Here is a 20,140-nt window from a genome sequence, read left to right as displayed (position 1 = left end):
CCCACAGCCCCCACAATACTCGCCTGAGGTGTTTGATGCCTGCCTAAAGGCCCAAGAGGGACTTACTGTATTAATGTAGTGTGCCTTTACAGGAAAAGTAAGAACATTGTGCTTAAGCCTATAGGCTTGAATAATTATCTGCCTAAGACAATTAGGAATAGTAGAAAGGCATGATGTCAGTTAAAGGGACACTTGGGAAAGGCAAAAAAGGAGTCAGTCCATTAGGAGGAAGCCATAGCTGAGAGATAAACTCAAACAGCTTGCATCACATCTAAAACAATAGAGGAATATCTCCATGGGATGTACTGGCACAGGACAGAGATATAGAAGCACAATGTCCTGGCCAAGATGAAAAGGAGAAACCAAGAGGAAAGGATCTAGCCCTCAAGACAACCTTGTCCCTGTGTAACACCAGAAAACTGGCAAATCGTCATTTGACCCCCGTGGGGGTCCCGACCCCCAGGTTGAGAACCACTGTTCTAGAGGGTCCCGGCACCTGGAGACAATTCTGCTCAGTTTGTAGTTGAATGTGTATCCCAGGAGGTACACACTTGTAACAGAGGTCTTGAAACGCCTCCAATCGAAGAGACCACTTTTCAGAGTGCAGACGTTAACATCTAAAAGTTTTCTTTCCACGCCTAAAATGTGGATGACTGACAGGGCTAGAACATGAAGTTCAGCCTCGGCTTCTCTGCAATTTGGAGGTCCAGCCCTAAATAGATAACCACATCACTCTGAGCTCCAGTATGTTGACTGGAAGACAATCTTTCTCTGGTGATCACATGCCCTGCACCAAAAGGGTTCCAAGGCTCCTCTGCCCCCTGTCAGGCTGGCATTTGTTGTAAAAATCTTACAGAGCGACAAAGAGAAAACTTTCCTGACTCTAGGGCTGGATTTGTGTGCCTCTTTTATATCCTACTTGGCCAGAATGTTGAGTTGCAATGCTCTGAAGGTGATTTGGGTATACATAATGGCCTCAAAAGAAAGAACCACAAGTTCCAGAACTTGTATGCAAACAGTTGATTGGCTCTTGAACCTTAGTCGGAACCTGGAAGCAGAGAGTCAGGAGTTTTGTATGGTGGGAAAAAAAACTCTAAGCAGTGTGTCAGATCCAGTGCTGATTTCTGAAGGTTCAGGAACCATCCAAACCATTGTAGCCTCTGAACAGTTTGATGGGCATTGTCAGATAAGGCCTATGTCTTCCTTAGGAGAAGATTATAGATATATCACACTTGATGCCCTATGAATGAAGTAGAGCAAGTGAAGGATCACCTTGGTCAAGATGCAAAGTACAGTGTACAGACCTAAGGGAAGTGCAAAGAATTTGTAGTGTGGTAAACCCGGATAAATATAAATAATGATGAGCGCAACCTCCCAAATGTCCATCAAATAAAATATATATAAGTGATAAACGTGATTAAAAGTGTCCAAAATGTTCAATCAAATCCGAATCCAAAATTGAATATATCTGAATATATGTGGAAATATATGCCAAAACGTGCTTCTTTTAATAATCCTCCTTACATTGAATGCTCACAGAGTGCTTACCTCACCATAGGTAAATTGAGCCTTTACAGATTTCCAGACATCCAGAGAAACCACAGATGACCGTCTCACTATCCTTGTGTGCTATCAATAGCGCAGGTAGTACGCCATGATCTCCATGATGGTGTCAAACATACCAGATGTAGACATAGCTCACATGCAGATCAAAGAAGAAAATAAATGCCTCTCATAGTGTAGAATGTAAATATATAAGGGATTTATTAAAAGCCAAATGGGCACTTACATGCAGCAAGGGAAAAAAACGAGCAAATAGCAAAACCGTATGGTGTAGAAGATTCCAGTGTCACTTCCGGTTACGCGCAAAGTGACGCTCGGATCGTCTACACTCTACACCAAACAGTTTTGCTATTTGCCTGTTTTTTCTCTTGCTGCATGTAAGTGCCCATTTGGCTTTTAATAAATCCCATATATACGAGCAAATATAAGAACATGAAGTTCAGCTTCGGCTGTTTGACGCCATCACAGAGATCGTGGAGTAAGTACTACCTGCGCTATTGATAGCACACAAGGATAGTGAGACCATCATCTGTGGTTTCTCTGGATGTCTGGAAATCTGTTAAGGCTCAATTTACCTATTGGTGAGGTAAGCGCTTTGTGAGCATTCACTGTAAGGAGGATTATTGGAAGAAGCACTGTTTGGCACTTTTTTGCAAAAATTTACTGCATATATTAAGATATATTCAATTTTGGATTCGGATTTGATTAAACATTTTGGACACTTTTAATCACGTTTATCACTTATATATATTTTATTTGATGGACATTTGGGAGGTTGCGCTCATCATTATTTATATTTATCTAATTCTGTAGTGCACATGTACACCTTGTAGATTGAGCAGCGATTTCATTTATCTTTAGACCTTTGTTCATAGAGTTCATATTTATTCACTATATTCACTTGGAAAGCGCAAGAGACCACATTTTATTTTAGTGTGGCAAACCCACCACAAAATGGAGATAGCACTGATGTGTTGGGATGGAAGCCTTCTTTATGCTTTGGGGAATTGGTAAATAGGTTTGAGAAACCTTTCTTTTTCCAGCACCATGGCGAAAACTCCCTGAAAAAAGGAGTTGTGACAAAGCAGCATAGACATCCGATTGTCGCTGCTGGGATGTTGGCAAGCCTGACAGCATGAAGTGGGGAGAAGGAAGAGTTTGAAAGTCTAGTTAGCCCCTGGATACTATGTTTATTCTATCATCCATAGTAGCAAAGGCTAAAAGACATTCCCCCATTTTGGAGAGTGGGGGTATCAACTAATGGTATAGAGGGCTTGCTCACAGGTTTGGAGGCTTAGGAAGTCCATGGCTTGCAGTGGAACAGAGTTCCAGGCTTGGATTTGAACCTAGAGTACTGGGAGAAAGGACAGGAACTCTTCTTAGCTTCAGTTTGACTCTGATCATTAGCTTTCTTTTGCTTTTTGCTTATTTGCCCTGCCTTGTCGCCCCTGTTAAAGTTGTCCAGAAAGACAGCAAAGAAGTGCTCACCATAAAAGGGCACGCACAATAGGTATTTCTTTGCACTGATGTTCCACCTACTAACATTTGAGCCACAGGGTCCCCCAGACAAGAGACCCATCAGGCATGTAGTGCAGGGCAACAGACACAAGATTCCAATTGTTGAAAAACCAAATGATCAGCAAGGATTGAAACAGGATCTCTAGATACATCTTAGGACTGTAAACCTTGAAGATAAATATGACAGCAATTAAAATTTCCTTGACAGGAACAGTCCGATTCTTGCTGAAAGAACATCAGATACAGATACTTTGAAAGAGAAAAAGAAGAGGCACACATATATCCTGTGTTCTAAGTCAGCTATCAAATTGATATTAGCCATGAAGTCTTACATGGTTGCAGAAAATTCCTCCCTAGATAATGCAGAGGAGGGTGTTTCACTTGGGGGAGTTAGTGGAGGACTTCAGCAGAGGGGCAACTGCCTACGGTGTCAGTGCCAGGCCCTTGGGCAACACTTGCTGCCTCAGTGGGTCAGGAGCCAAGTGAGTCCACAGAAATGTTCCCTCTGCACTTATGAGCCCACATACTGCAAGTTGTGAGTGCAGGTCCCACAAGAGGTACTCACAACCAGCCGTAGGAGCAAGGCTTGTTCTATGGCCATCTGCGACCTTGTCACTGTAAAGCAGCAGGAATCCAGTGGCTTGTCTTTGCCAGAGCAGCATGCTAACGGTGCGGGCTTGGGTAGAGGATGGGAATGGGCATGAAAGCAAGTGCATGTGATGTAGGGAAGGGGAGACACATGTGCAGTAACAGCCTCACAAAGTTGGCGTTGTGCAGGCTCAGTAAGGTGGGCGTGAGGTGCCAAATTCAAAAGTGGTTTAGCACCTGCTTCCCAACCATACCCTGCAACACATGGAGTGCCATAGTCCGAGCTGCCTGGGCACACCAATAGAAAGAAATACAAACCATTGCAGACCGGCCCTGCATCTTCATGGTGGGGTTAGGATACAATCCCAATGTCAGCTCATTTGGAAAACTGCAAATAACTCTCTGCTCTTAGCTCAACCTCAGCTCTCTGGCTCGGCAAATAACGGAGAAGCTTGATGCAGACTGCATACTAGCTTATTATGAAATACTTACCTTATACCGAAAGCCACCGCAGCGGCTCCATTCATGTTCCCCCAGCGTTACTTCTGGGTTTGCGGGCAGTTTCGGCGCTATAAGTGGCCCGGAGCCGCGATTACGTCACTCGTGCGCATGAGCCTATGGTCTCAGCAAGAAGCTCTGAAGTTCCGCCATGATACGCCAGACCTTCAGAGCGCATACGAACAAAGTTAGGACACCCCTGAACTTGGTAATGGATACTGTATCAATTACAATGACCCGTCGCCCACCAGGTTTCTCAGCAGTAAATTTAAAGGACTGCAGTCTAGAATCTGCCTGTTAGGACCCGAGCTTGAACCTGGGACCTCTGGTGTGTCTGGTAGTGACTCTGCTTGCTGAGCCACCTGGAATGCTGGACAGCTCCTTGGACATTTCTTCGGATAGTTCCTTGAATAATCTTGTCTTGAATCTTGTTTGCCTCAAACCTTGAACCCTCCCATGAACTTTCTATAAAAGCCATGTCCCTGCACTTGCTGGTTGCCAGAATATTGTGCCTTCACCAGCCAATATCTTGCTCCTGTCTCTCTTGCTGCCAACCGATCTTTGCTACCATTCGCTACCGACTTTTGGCTCGTCCCCCGACTACGCTTCTGCTGAATCCCAACCTGCAACTATCTGTTACCGACTTTTGGCTCGTTCCCTGACTACGCTTCTGCTTGATCCCTAACTGTTATATCTGCTTCCGGCTCCCCGCCTGCTAACCTCCTGGTGGGGCTATCTTGAGGACCGGGACCTGGCACTAACACGCAGCAAATCCCATATCCACCATCAGGAGCTCTGGTGAATACCGGTTAGTGCTTAGACCCCGCACCTCAGGTGAACCCGTGTCATCAGCCAGGGTGACCGGTGTGAATATCCGCTCTGCTGCTATAGCTACTGGCCTTTGAGCCTGACTCCAGACCGTGACACTGCCATTTAGTGGCGGCAGTGCAGTCTGTACAGTCCACCAAAATTCAGTCACTTCAATATTGTTCAGATTTAGATTTGGTATTTTTGCAGATTTTCAGTCCAATTGGTCAAACTGCCTGCAAAACGAACAAAAATGAGCAACACTATTTATAAGAAATAGATACATTTATATATCTAAATCTGATAAATAATTCTTTAGAAAGAGAAGCCGAAAATACATAACATTATTTACAATTGTACTATATGATACACGTGCCAAAATTCAGCACAAAAGAAAAGTAAAACGCTTAATAGAGAAGAACAGAAAGTTAGGCTATTAATTAGGAGTATCAGTTCCAAGAGACTCTGATCAATTATACATAGAAAATTAAAGCAGACCAGGGCCCACTTGGGACCGTGTCAAACTATCACCAACAAGGAGATGATTGAGTTTTTTTTCTCTTAGATTTGATTCTCCTGGGTAGCTATTAGGCCTCATTAAAAGTGTAATCTTAAATTATGTAAGACAAATCTGACAGATTACATTTAACTTGCAATATTTAGAATTTAACATAAAATAGAGTGCTTTGAGTCAAATAGTACGTTCTGAGCTGGCATATACAAATTATGCACTCGAAAATGTAATCATCCTTATGTGGCATACTCTTTCATGCCTAGGCATTGCTTTATACAGACCACAGATTAAAATCTTTTGCGCTTTATACTGAAGAATAATTCTAAGACTAATACTCAAGAGTGTCCGGAACTGTGCAAAGGGCAATCAGCACAATCATGCATTTTGTGCTCCTGGATGCTTTGCACAAAGGTTTCTGTACATGTGGCAGTTTGATAAAGCAACTTTGAATTCCACTTGTCAACACTGCAAAGTCCTCCAAACCCTAAAATGGTAGTTTTGATAGACATAAGGGAATAGAATTGCAATTGACTCAATAGAAGACAGAGGAAAATCCATGAATTTTTAAGGAAGTTGCAGTGGTGCCGCAGTTTTTCCTTGACCTGGAGAAGGCGATACAGAGCTAACAAATAAAGAAAAGAACTGGGCACAAAGAAGTCATAGAGTGCAGTAACATCTTTAATCAAATGGCACATAAACACACACTAAAGGTAATGCACTCACAAGTGTAGGGATGGAGAGCGCACATATAGGTAAGTTATGTCCTTGTGGCTGTGTGACGTTACAGGTGTACAGCCTGGGCAGCCATCGCAGGGGTGCGGGGAGGCAGAGAGTGTGGCTGACACATTGAAATACCGGTAAACAGATAGGGAAGGATAAGCACAAGCCATTCTCTCTTTCTATATAACTTACTGAAAATCACAAAGGACCATAGGAACACAATTTGGAGAATGGGGCTTCCCCTTCATCAGTATTAATACCCTAATACCAAATCTCCTGGGCACATCTATACTTTTGTATACTTCCGTATGAAATTTTGCGGTTTTGACAAAAAATGTAATTAAAAGTTTGATCGCCTTATTAAATTTTTTAAATCTGCAAACCATCATATTATTAAGAATAATGAAATAATGGTTGGTTAGATACTAAATATGATATACTGTACAGTACATCTATTGTCCGTTTCTCCTTGGAAGTCTATTGTGTTTTATAAGCCTTCTGGACTTCCCAGAGTTTGGGATGTCAGACCTCACTATCCTCACAAGGAAAAATTCTGTAGTCTTCAGAAATGGAAATTAAATACCACAGCGGGCCAGATGCAAACTTTATTTCCAAAAAAGGTCAGTGGAACAATCTAAAGTGCAGCCACTGTGTTTTGGGGGTCCAAAAACCGGCCCTTCCTCAGGGAATGAACACTATGTGCCTAGAAGAAAACTGGACTAATAATGTTATTCCTTTCAGTGTAATTACAAGCACATACCTTGTCAGCATCTCAGTCCATTCACACTGTGTTCAATCAAGCACTGAATAACCACTTGCCTTCTGAGCACGTTCATCCCCCTTCCTGCCCAGGCCAATGTTAAGCTTTTAGTGCTGTCGCAATTTGAATAACAATTGCGCAGTCATGCAACACTGTACCCAAACAAAAATTGTAAAATATTTTTAAGGCAGATAGAGCCTTCTTTTGGTGGTATTTAACCTACACTGTTTTTTTTTTTTTTTTTGATAAACGAAAAAAGACAGAACATTTTGAAAACAAAATAAAATTTCTGTTATAAAATTTTGAATACAAGTAATTTTTCTCCTCGCTGATGAGGCTGCACTGATAGGCGGTACTGATAGGCACTAATAAACGGCACTGACAGGCATCATTGCTAAGCACTGATTGGCAGCACTGATGGGTACAGTTGGGGCTGCATCAATACTGGACTTCCTGCTAAAACAGGAAAGCAAGGTAAAGGAGGCGGGTGGCAGCCATAAAAGTAATAAAGCAGCTGTATAGCCACTCAGATCACTTTTACCAGATAGGGAATCGCTGGCTACAAAGAACGGTATCCAAATCATGGTTGTAGCTGCAACCATGATTCTGGTATACCTACCTTAATATGATGCCGTATGTATACTTATAGTAGTATTGAGGTGGTTAAGATAGTAAATACCAATTAAAAAAAAAATTATGGGTCCAGTGTAACTTTTTAATTTTCCCCAACTGTAGCTCTAGGAGACAGCTAAGGCTGGCCAAAGTATGTGTTTGTTTGTTTTTTGTTTTTTTGATTAAAAAACTTAAAATTAAAAAAAGATTTCTCTACCCACACAATCAGGGTGGACTGCTGAGATATTGTATTCTAACAGCTGAAACTCTGCACTGTCATACACTGACAACTGCTGATTATTTTCAAAAAGTCAATCGTTAGACTGACTCCTTTCGAGTCTCAGCAGCCACCCATAGATCGTTTGTCTAAGATTGCACTGGGGTTTTCAGTAGCATTAAAATTAAATCAGTAATTGGCTGAGTTTTTTTTTTTTAAATACATGCAAGCAGTTTGCAACCCACCTGATTTAGCAACTGCAAATATGTATACAAAAGTATTGGGTTTAATTGTTTGAGCAATGAAGCTTGTTTGAGACAAAGCAATTTCAGACAGAGAACGCTGTAAAACTCCCCACGATAAGAATGGTAATCGCATTTACTTTTATCCCAAGGAATGTTATAAACAGGTTTCTAGAAGCCACGCTCCCATATTACAATTTTACTGATGCAAATGTCTATAAAGACATATTAATATACTATACATAAATATGTATCTACAAAATACTGAATATTTGGCTGCTGCCTGTATACTTGGAGTCACATTACAGCAATTTGTGTACAATATGAAGGACGTGCATCGTCATCTGCATAAGAATAAATCCTTTACAAAACCCTGTACTCTAAATAACAGGATTACTCTCAAGCTATTTTGTTCTTTTCCCTGACAAATTTTGCTCATGACCATGACGGAGGTCAAAACCACAGACAATCACACTAAGTAAACACTTCACACTGGGGATTTACAGTTGCTGTTGTGTAATTCAGAATCAATGAGAGGAACAATATTAACCAAATCTTCATTCCTGTATCAACATTCAATTTTATCTGGATATGTAGTGTATTTAATTGTCTTTAGTCTCAAAACTGTTAGTCTTTTTACAGCAATCAATATTAAACAAATCCAGCCACTCTGCATTACAGAATAAAAAAAATATGACTATATAATAAAAAAATATAAAGACGCCAAGCAACAACACTGACAAATTAGAGCATAGATGGATTCATTCCTAGATGAACACAGTTAAAACGAATTGAATGGTGTCAGCTAGTCTGTTTAATAACCCAGGGCCATGGGCAGCATTTCCAGCTGCTGGAAGACTGAAGGATCCGCTAATACGGAACCAGAATACCAAGCCATGGCCTTCTACAAGACAGCTGGAGCAGGGCAAAGGATGGAAGTATTGTGTCTATGCTGAGGTGAAAGACTAATAAAATCTAAGGAAGAAGAATCTTAGAAGTAGGACAACCTTGCCATTGTGAAGAATGAGAAACAGTCCCCTACAAAAGAAAGCCACCAACTCATGGATACATCTGACAGATGTGATAGCAACCAAAAAGGCCACTTTGCAGTCATCCAAGTAGAAATCCTTTTTTTGTAAGATAGCAAGAACCAAGTCGAGGGCCCAAAGAAGCACATGGTGCTGTAAGGCCTGATCCAAGATGTGCCCTGAGTTAAGGATTTGTCAAGGGGGAGATGAAACCTATCCTTTCAGAGCGCTTAAGGACAATTTCTGATTAAGTACTCATTATAGGAAGGCCATAATGCGAAGCACAGAATAATCTCTGGGATTGACGTGCCTGTGTTTACATTTCTAGGTACGATTAAAATGCGGTTGAGGTAATCTGCTTTCCAGTTGTCCACTCCTGGAATGTAGACCAAAGAGACTGAGATCTGGCCATATGCTCCTAGTGCCCCATCAGGAGTTGATGTGGCATTGTCTGATTGCACTCAGGTTTGGTATCCATTGTGCATCCAGTGTTGGAGCTCCAGGATGTTAATGGACAGCATAACCTTCACTGAAAAACATGTCCACAGCGGGCATACTTCCTGAAAGGGCAGGGATCCAATTAGCGGGTGTATCATGGCCCTGGACCTGTAGAACACCCTATGGCCAGCTCAACATGTTCCATCAGATACCTAGGTGAGTGCCTAATGTGGACACCATTGTCCAGAGGGCAAGATAACAGGCTGGCACCACATCTTCTTGCTGGTGGGTTCAAGGTACATCCCCCAGGGCAAAGTAAAGGAGTAGCAAATCCAAAAAGTAGAGGCGTAGCAAAAAAAAGAAGCTCAGTAGCTCTGCAGCTGGTAAAGAATTGTGCGAATAGGAAAACAAAAAAGAAAAAGAAAAGTTAAACCTAAAAAAATCCCACAATGAAGTTGGATGAGAAGTGGTTCAATCTCAAACTCTGTTAAAGAGGTAAGGTTGTGGAAATTCCTTCCACAGTAATTGGTGTCAGTGTACACTTTCAGATGTGTACATGAATATTGAAAATTGTAGTTGCACACATACAGGTTAAACTGAAGGGATTGGTGTCTTTATTCAACCAACTATGCAAGTATGAAAATAGTTTACTTCTCTCAAAGCAAAGAGAAGTTGTTCTCCTATGGACACAATTAAAAAACTGAGATTTGAATGGCACAATAAAGGGCTACACTGGACTGGCCTTGAGGAGACAGGACACTGGCAAAAGGAGCCAGTGTCTCATACTTCTTCTGTGTCCCATAATGTACGAAAAAAGATGATTATATATATATATATATATATATATATATATATATATATATATATATATATATATATACACATACATACACACACACATACATATATACACACACACACACATACATATATACACACATACATACACAAACACTCACTGTATACAGTATATAGTTAAGGTGGACCCAGAAGCCATAATTATGTCTTAAATAGAACCAACACAGTTTCAAAACAACAGTAATTCTTGATATTATATTATTATAATTAGCAAATACTCACCGTGTTGTTTTTGCTTAGGGTTATACATTTTCCACCAACGAAATATAATAAATCCATCTTGAATTCTGCAGTAAACAGAAAACAATGGAATGCATTATAATCAATAGCAAAGATGTGTGAGCACCCAGTAAAATGTAATTATTTTGGACTTTTGTTAGTTCTAAATGGGTCTGTACACAACTTGTATTCTCCCCAACACACTTTCTGTTCTAAACCAAAACTAATTGTAATGGTGCCACTTTTCATGATTGAGAGTGATGTTTTTTGCAGGATACCACCTACCAATATAGAAAGTAGCTAACACAAGGGGATTCTTCTGGCTCTTATAAGATGTCATTAGGGTGACCATACTGATGCAAGATATAAGAAGCAGCATGTTGATTCAGACCACAGTCGGGAAATCTCATAATTCTGCTTTCAGTTCTTGAAGTTCTTGAAGTATTCGGGCGCTAGTGGTGAGGTTTTAACCCCCGCTAGCGGCCGGAAAAGGGTTAATACCGTCCGCAATGCGCCTCTGCATAGGCGCATTGCGGGCGGTATTACCGCCGTTTCCCATTGATTTAAATGGGAAGGCGTGGTATAGGAGCGGTAAACACCCTGCTCCTATACCGCTCCAAAGATGCGGCTAGCAGGACTTTTGGAGCGTTCCTGCTACCACACCGCTTCAGTGTGAAAGCCTTCGGGCTTTAGAATTGAAGCCTGCAGGGCAAGATTTATTCTTGCAGTATAGCAGCGCTATTTTTAGCGCTGTACCGCATGAATAACGCCTCAATGTGAAAGGGGCCTTATCATCCAAAGACAAGACAACGTGTACTTTTTCTGCTACTCATCCGGCCCCCTGGAAAATCCAAAATGTTAGGCCCCTACAACCGGGGCATCACAATTTGCTGATATTTACTCAGGAACTTGTTGACAGAAAGTCCCTGAGCAAAAAAACTGTGTGTACCTGAATAATGTTGCGTATAGATGTGTATAGGTGCGCAAATGTATAAATAAGTAAAAATTCTTCTTCATTGCCAGTGTTGTAATATACAATTAAACTGGCCCTGTGCCATGTGGTCAATCACAGCAATTTTACAGACATCAGTTCTGTTTCCTCTGACACAGAGATTCATGTGAGAGGAGATGGAGTTGATCTGGGATTTTACTGTCATTTTACTGTAAAACAAACACCAGTGCCGTCAACTACAGTGACCTGAATGCTAGCCACAGCAGTGAGAACTGTCACACACCAGTGCAGCCATCCAATGTGTCCTTGATTGCTAACCACACATAGAGGGGTAAAAACAAACAAAACAAAAAAAAAAAAAACGCTTAGATGCTAGGTCAATTTTTAAGCTGACTTGTAAGAATTTCGTTTTTTTGTCTTTTTAAGATCTCCCTTGGGAAACCATTGATTACCATATTTCTTTTTACATTTACTTAGATATATCGATATCTCTTGCATCATACTCCCGACGAGTGGACAGGATCCACGAAACGCATAGAGGTTTAGGATGTCAAGACATTTCGGCTTTCAAACTTTATGTCAACTATACAATCGTTTATGATTATACTACTATGTATTGGTGCAAGACAAATTCATTTTACTAATAATGTGGTTTTTAGATGTCGGCTCTTTAATAGAGCTTTATCTTCGTAGCAAAATCCTATTATGTACTTGATAATCATCGAATGTAAAATTCTGATTGTTTAATAAATAATATTTTTACTGCTTATACTATGTACTATTCTTCACGACAAGCCTCAAATTAAGTCCCATGTCCACTGTTCTTTTTTTTTTTTTTGTATGCTAACCATACATCTCAGTTTCACCAGTGCATCCAGCAACACCTGTCCCAGTGTCACCAGTGCACCCAGCAACATCTGTATCTGATCACTGTCACCAAAGCCAGGGTAACCTGATCGCCAGCCAGAACCAGTGTCCTGACCACCCTGTTGAAAACAAATGCTCAAAATATAGGCATGACAAATTTGGATTCTGAATGTGAATCTGTGGAGAACAGTGGTTCAGTAATAGCCTCTGATTCAGAGAATAAAAAGGCCCCATCAAAAATAATCAGGTGTACTGAACAGCAGCAGGCAAGCACCAGCAGAACAGTTCATCCTGGTGAAGTGGCGGGCCAGTATCAGCAGCACATTACATCTGGATAAAAAAAAGGGGGGTAGCAGGGTTTTACACAAGTCTTGAAGGATTAAGGTCCATACTAGTGTACCAGAAGCACTCTTAACCACTTGCTTACTGGGCACTTAAACCTCCTTCCTGCCCAGGCCAATTTTCAGCTTTCAGCGCTGTCACACTTTGAATGACAATTGCACAGTCATGCTATACTGCACCCATATGACACTACGGCACAAATGGGCACTGATGAGGCTGCACTGGTGGACAATGATAGGTGGCTTGCCAGATTGTTGTCCTTCTTGGGCACCCCCTCTCTCTGGGATCACATTACTGCCTTCCTCTATCTGTGTACCATCATCGGAGCCTTCAAAACACTGCGCATCCTCATGCAGCATGTACCCAACACTCTGTTCAAACAGTTCGGGGGACTCCTCAGGAGGACATGGTGGGGCTAGGGAAGGAGTGAGTGATGCCATTGAGCAGAGGCAAGAGGATGCCTTGGCAGCTACTTTCACCCAGGCTCAGGTTACTTTGTCTGGCAGAGAGGATGAGGAGGATGAGGACGGCTTGGTCATCCACTCTACCAAGTCTTCGGCATGTTGCGGCTCAACACGGCCAGCTGCCGAAAACAAGGACGAGCGTGTCCAACGGCTACGTGCTGATGAGGATGCACCGTGTCCACGACCAGTACTGTGGCCTCTAGACGCAGAGCCTGCTTGCCCTCGTGTCTCTCTGCCTCTCCTTGTTGTCCTTCGAGACATATCAATGGCCTGCAGAGGACAAAGGCAGTACACACACCTCGTAGCTTTAGGTGCAAACTGCAGAGGACACGTGCAAACTACAGAGCACAAGTGCAGTTCACCCCAAGTAGCTTTAGGTGCAAACTACAGAGCACAAGTGCAGTACACACCAAGTAGGTTTAGGTGCAAACTACAGAGCACAAGTGCAGTACACACCAAGTAGCTTTATGTGCAAACTACAGAGCACACGTGCAGTACACACCAAGTAGCTTTATGTGCAAACTACAGAGCACACACCAAGTAACTTTAGGTGCAAACTACAGAGCACAAGTGCAGTACACACCAAGTAACTTTAGGTGTAAACTACAGAGCACAAGTGCAGTACACCCCAAGTAGCTTTAGGTGAAAACTACTGAGCACAAGTGCAGTACACACCAAGTAGCCTTAGGTGCAAACTGCAGAGCACACAGGCAATACACCACGTGAGAATACTGCAGCTAGCACAATCAACTGCCTGACAGTAAATTAGGAAGAACTGATCTAGCTAAACTATACAGTGTAAAAATATATGTACAACACCTGGGATGTATATATATATCCTCTACACACTGTAACTTTAACTGACTAGCCTGCCTGCTCTATCTACCTAGAAAAAAAAGACAGACACTCTCTCTCTCTGACAGATCTCTAACCAGCGCCGCAACACACTACCTGCACACGCCCTGCAAGCGGCCTTTTATAGTGTGGGGTGTGTACTAAAGCCCTGAGCCATAATTGGCCAAAGCCACCCTGGGCCGTGACGCTTCACTCGAATTTGGCGCGAACGGCTCGTAACATTCGAACATACGATGTTCGAGTCCCTAATCCCTAATGGATAGGTGTCAAAGGAATCTGAACAGGAATCTGCAGATAAAGTCTAGGCAAGCTAATGAGTTTGCCTCCTAACTTAAAATTGTTTGACCTACTCTGTTTGTTCAAAACGGACAGCACTAATTTACTGGCTAAGAATATTCACTGATGGATTCTAATGCCGCGTACACACGACCGTTTTTCGGGTTCTAAAAAATAAAATTTTTTCATTAAAAACGATCGTGTGTGGGCTCCAAAGCATTTTTCATGGTCATAAAAAAAAAATTCACGATCTAAAAAATGGGCATTAAAAATTTCAAACATGCTCTATTTTTTCACGACGTTTTTAACGTTGTCGTTTTTAAGGTTGTAAAAAAATGGCCGTGTGTGGGCTTTAACGACGTGAAAAAACACGCATGCTCAGAAGCAAGTTATGAGACGGGAGCGCTCGTTCTGGTAAAACTACCGTTCATAATGGAGTAAGCACATTCATCACGCAGTAACAGACTGAAAAGCGAGAATCGTCTTTTACTAACACGAAATCAGCAAAAGCAGCCCCAAGGGTGGCGCCATCCGAATGGAACTTCCCCTTTATAGTGCCGTCGTACGTGTTGTACGTCACCGCGCTTTGCTAGAGCATTTTTTTTTCACAATCTTGTGTAGGCAAGGCCGTTTTAATGATCGGGTTGAAAAAAACGTTGTTCTTTTCTAGACCCTTAAAAACGTATTTTTTTAGAACCCAAAAAACGGTCGTGTGTACACGGCATAAGAACGGCAAAGCCAATAAATCAGTATTGTACATTTTAATTTCCGAGCAATAGGAATATATAATCTTATCATTATGTTACTAAATAAAGCAGAATTGGGCAAGCTGCCTACCTGGCTATGCTCCAAGTAAAAACAAAAACACTAAAGCTGTCAAGAAACTAGAAGCACAAATCAATTACTTAAAAAAGACACAACATTTTGCTAGTAACGCATAACGATTTCTTAGCTTAATGGTTGATTACATTTTACCATAAGAAAGTACAGAGTGGGCTATAGGGTATAAAGATGAAACACAGGCACTTCTCTTTTCCAGAGACACTTTACTAGAATATGCATTTGAAAATGTATGTCATGAACCGTGGGTGGATCATTTCACATTTCAATTCTACGCTCTCTGAACCATAGGTTTGCGAAACCTGCCCCCAGACTTGAACATGTGGTCGGGGGTCTTATGTGGTATTCCCTTGGGGTTACTCTCCACTGTCTTCACCCTCTCCTAAATTGTTATGTTCAAGATAGTTGTGCTATTTGCACTTAGTGGGAACTTATTCTCCCCTTTAATCCTACTTTTCATGATGTACTGTTGTCACTCAGTTTTTACGCATCATTGCATTTAACATATTACTCTGTTATCTGCACCATAAATATGTACCGATAAACTCTATGCTTGTTTTTTACCATTGTGATTCTTGCGTATTGTTTGCTATTACTTTCTCTCAATAAAAATATTGAACAAGAAAATGTATGTCATGTTGGTCAGGTTGTTACTTTGAATACCTTTTTATCTTTTCTATTGAACCATTTATGTGCACTTATCTGAAATCTTAAAGAATTTATAAAGACAAACAAATACAAAAAAATAAAAAGGTACAGAATGTATTTACTGACAGTAATGCCGCGTACACACAACCGTTATTCACGTCATGGAAAAAAACAATGTTTTTCTCGAAGTGATTCCTCTCAAGCCTGCCTTGCATACACAAGTTTGTGGAAAAGAATGCTCGAGCAAAGAGTGGTGACGTACAACACGTATGGCGTCACTATAAAGGGGAAGTTCCATTCGAATGGCGCCACCCTTTGGGCTGCTTATGCTAATTTCCCCGTCTCATAACTTGCTTCTGATCATGCGCATTTTTTTCCCCCCTCGTTAAAGCGTACACACGACCGTTTTTCATGACATGAAAAAACGACGACAAGAAAAAATAGAGCAGGTTCTAAATTTTTAACGCCCATTTTCTCGTCAAGAAAAATGCTCTGGAGCCTACACCCGACCGTTTTTCACTACCAATTAAAAAAATTGCATTTTTCTCGTCATGAAAAACGGTTGTGTGTATGCGGCATAATACATCTATAATGATAAATACCACATTGTAAGGCAGGGTACAGAATTTAAAAGCATTTATGTCAAAGGACAGGACTAGATCCTTCTACTATTTCTATATGTACTTATATCCCATGTAAAAAGTAATACAATTTTCAAAATATAAAAAAAGACTTTGTCATCGACAATGTATAGGAAAAATAATAAAATAAGACTTCATGTACACGGGACGTTGTTCAACCTCTCCTGAACGATTTAACTTGACAGCTAGAAACCGGCATCTAAAAAATGTCCGTTTAGACACGTTTAGAAGCATTTTGTTTTGTTAAAATAAAAACGTCTGTAAATGAAACGCTGCTAAATGCGTTTAGCAGCGTTTGATGCTTGAAATGCTTCTAAACACAGTTTCAGAACGCATTTTTTTGGGGTTACAGAAAAAGCCTCTAAACTCAACTGCCTAGAAACAACTGTAAATGACCCTGTGTACATGTACTGATAAGATAACAGAGGAGAGTTCAGGAGCAGGTGAAAAAAATGCCCAACTGTTCCTAAATGTCTGTTTACCGGCAGCAGTGTACATGAGGCCTTACACACCAGAACGTCATAGGCTGAACAAAAATAGGTTGTAAAATTACAACACAATAAGCTAAAACTATTATTTTGTGTTTTATTTTGTATTTTAGATCATGGAATAGTTACATTTTCCACCTGGTTTTTATTACTGTGTAGAAAAGATGATCGCACAAGGGTTGTTGCTCTTAAGAAATCGTAATTTTATTGGGAACTCACGATATACAAAAGCAAATAAAATCAGTTGACGCGTTTAAGCCTATAAGACCTTAGTCGTAACCACATGAGGTGTGGGGATCATCTTTTCTTCATTATCTACTCAGCGAACGACTGTGGATTGAGCACCCGGGAGGCTCGGTCATCAATATGTTATATGGGTAGTAGCACTGATTCTTCTGTTTGCCGTTTATGATTGTGTCCCTTTCGCAGAGATTTCCAACAAAAATATATTTTGTAAATGCAAGAAGTTTAACCACTTCAGCTCTGGAAGATTTACCCCCTTCATGACCAGGCCATTTTTTGCGATACAGCACTGCGTTACTTTAACTGACCATTGCGCAGTTGTGTGACGCTGTACCCAAATGAAATTGATGTCCTTTTCTTCCCACAAATATTGTGTGTGTGTGTGTGTGTGTGTGTGTGGGGGGGGTGTGTTTTGCATTTACTGTAGGAAGACAGAGATATGTTTTCCTGCTTAGCAGAAACACAAGATCTCTGTCTTCCCTACTCAAAGAATGGCAATCTGCCTTATTTACATAGGCAGACCGCCGTTCTGCTAATTTCCGGAAAGATTGGCGGGTCCCAGAGGGCATCGGATCCGCCAGACCTGCTGACTGGCTCTTGCTGTGTCCAAACACAGCGGGAGTGGGTTGCTGGAGGCGTGCGCGCACCCCAGGCCTGGAAGTGCCATATAATGTACTAGGTCATATCTACGTGGGGCAGTCGCTAAGTGGTCAAAGCGGAGTTCCACTCAAAAGTGGATGCTCCAATTGTATGCTTCCTCCACTCCTCTGGTGCTACATTTGGCACCTTTCCGGGGAGGGGGGGGGGTACCTGTATTTGACAGGTACTGTCCCCAAAAGGCTTCACTGCTGTTTTCCCTTACCATGAATGGCAGCAACAGCACCTGGGGCTGGGGTGCTGACATTGTGGGATTCCTGGACAGGCAAGAGTCCTATTATTAAAAGTATTTGTAGTGGCTGACTATTCATTTTTTGGTGGGGGGTCTGGGCCTCCTCCTGAAGCACCCAAATTAAATTAAATTTCATCCTCTTGCAGTTCTTGTATAGCAGCACTCAGAATGGGAAAGGGTGAAGAGACAGACTGGGGGAGAGATTTACTTACTTAGTATTACTTAGAGTGGTTCTAAAGCCTAAACATTATTTACCTTAATGCATTCCTTGCATTAGGTAGAACATTTTAAGGCATTAAACTGGGCCCCTCACCCCCCCTTATATTTACCTGAACCCTCATTCGATCCAGCGCTGTGCACATTCACAGCTCTTCTCTTTCCTCACTTCCTTGTCTCACTGGCTTTTCTGGCGCACAAGGAGTCATTGGCTCCCAGTGCTGTCAATCACTGCCTGTGACGAGGGAGCTGGGCTGAGTCTATTGTCAAAGACAGCAGGATTTGGGAAGCCGCTTCCTGCGGGGGGACTGGACAAAAGTCCAGTTTTGTGAGTTTTGGAATACTTGGTACTCCCAGGATCTTAGGTAAATACAGGGAGTGCAGAATTATTAGGCAAGTTGTATTTTTGAGGATTAATTTTATTATTGAACAACAACCATGTTCTCAATGAACCCAAAAAACTCATTAATATCAAAGCTGAATATTTTTGGAAGTAGTTTTTAGTTTGTTTTTAGTTTTAGCTATTTTAGGGGGATATCTGTGTGTGCAGGTGACTATTACTGTGCATAATTATTAGGCAACTTAACAAAAAAAAAAAATATACCCATAAAATATTTATTTATTTTTACCAGTGAAACCAATATAACATCTCAACATTCACAAATATACATTTCTGACATTCAAAAACAAAACAAAACCAAATCAGTGACCAATATAGCCACCTTTCTTTGCAAGGACACTCAAAAGCCTGCCATCCATGGATTCTGTCAGTGTTTTGATCTGTTCACCATCAACATTGCGTGCAGCAGCAACCACAGCCTCCCAGACACTGTTCAGAGAGGTGTACTGTTTTCCCTCCTTGTAAATCTCACATTTGATGATGGACCACAGGTCAATGGGGTTCAGATCAGGTGAACAAGGAGGCCATGTCATTAGTTTTTCTTCTTTTATACCCTTTCTTGCCAGCCACGCTGTGGAGTACTTGGACGCGTGTGATGGAGCATTGTCCTGGATGAAAATCATGTTTTTCTTGAAGGATGCAGACTTCTTCCTGTACCACTGCTTGAAGAAGGTGTCTTCCAGAAACTGGCAGTAGGACTGGGAGTTGAGCTTGACTCCATCCTCAACCCGAAAAGGCCCCACAAGCTCATCTTTGATGATACCAGCCCAAACCAGTACTCCACCTCCACCTTGCTGGCGTCTGAGTCGGACTGGAGCTCTCTGCCCTTTACCAATCCAGCCACGGGCCCATCCATCTGGCCCATCAAGACTCACTCTCATTTCAGCAGTCCATAAAACCTTAGAAAAATCAGTCTTGAGATATTTCTTGGCACAGTCTTGACGTTTCAGCTTGTGTGTCTTGTTCAGTGGTGGTCGTCTTTCAGCCTTTCTTACCTTGGCCATGTGTATTGCACACCTTGTGCTTTTGGGCACTCCAGTGATGTTGCAGCTCTGAAATATGGCCAAACTGGTGGCAAGTGGCATCTTGGCAGCTGCACGCTTGACTTTTCTCAGTTCATGGGCAGTTATTTTGCGCCTTGGTTTTTCCACACGCTTTTTGCGACCCTGTTGACTATTTTGAATGAAACGCTTGATTGTTCGATGATCACGCTTCAGAAGCTTTGCAATTTTAAGATTGCTGAATCCCTCTGCAAGATATCTCACAATTTTTGACTTTTCTGAGCCTGTCAAGTCCTTCTTTTGACCCATTTTGCCAAAGGAAAGGAAGTTGACTAATAATTATGCACACCTGATATAGGGTGTTGATGTCATTAGACCACACACCTTCTCATTACAGAGATGCACATCACCTTAAATGCTTAATTGGTAGTAGGCT

At 41.6% G+C, this 20,140-nt stretch overlaps 1 protein-coding gene across 1 annotated transcript in view; it reads right to left on the bottom strand.

Moving 5' to 3' along the window:
- Positions 1 to 20,140, bottom strand: part of KIAA1109 (KIAA1109 ortholog) — a 393,986-nt gene that overhangs the window by 304,999 nt on the left and 68,847 nt on the right. The window contains 1 exon segment of the mRNA XM_040330387.1: positions 10,586 to 10,650. Coding sequence (XP_040186321.1) covers positions 10,586 to 10,650 — 65 coding nt within the window.

This window comes from Rana temporaria, chromosome 1 (genome assembly GCF_905171775.1).
Source record: "Rana temporaria chromosome 1, aRanTem1.1, whole genome shotgun sequence".
In the NCBI taxonomy this organism is placed as follows: Eukaryota; Metazoa; Chordata; class Amphibia; order Anura; family Ranidae; genus Rana; species Rana temporaria.
Note: the sequence above shows the minus strand (reverse complement) of the source record. Positions and strands in the feature narration are given on the sequence as shown.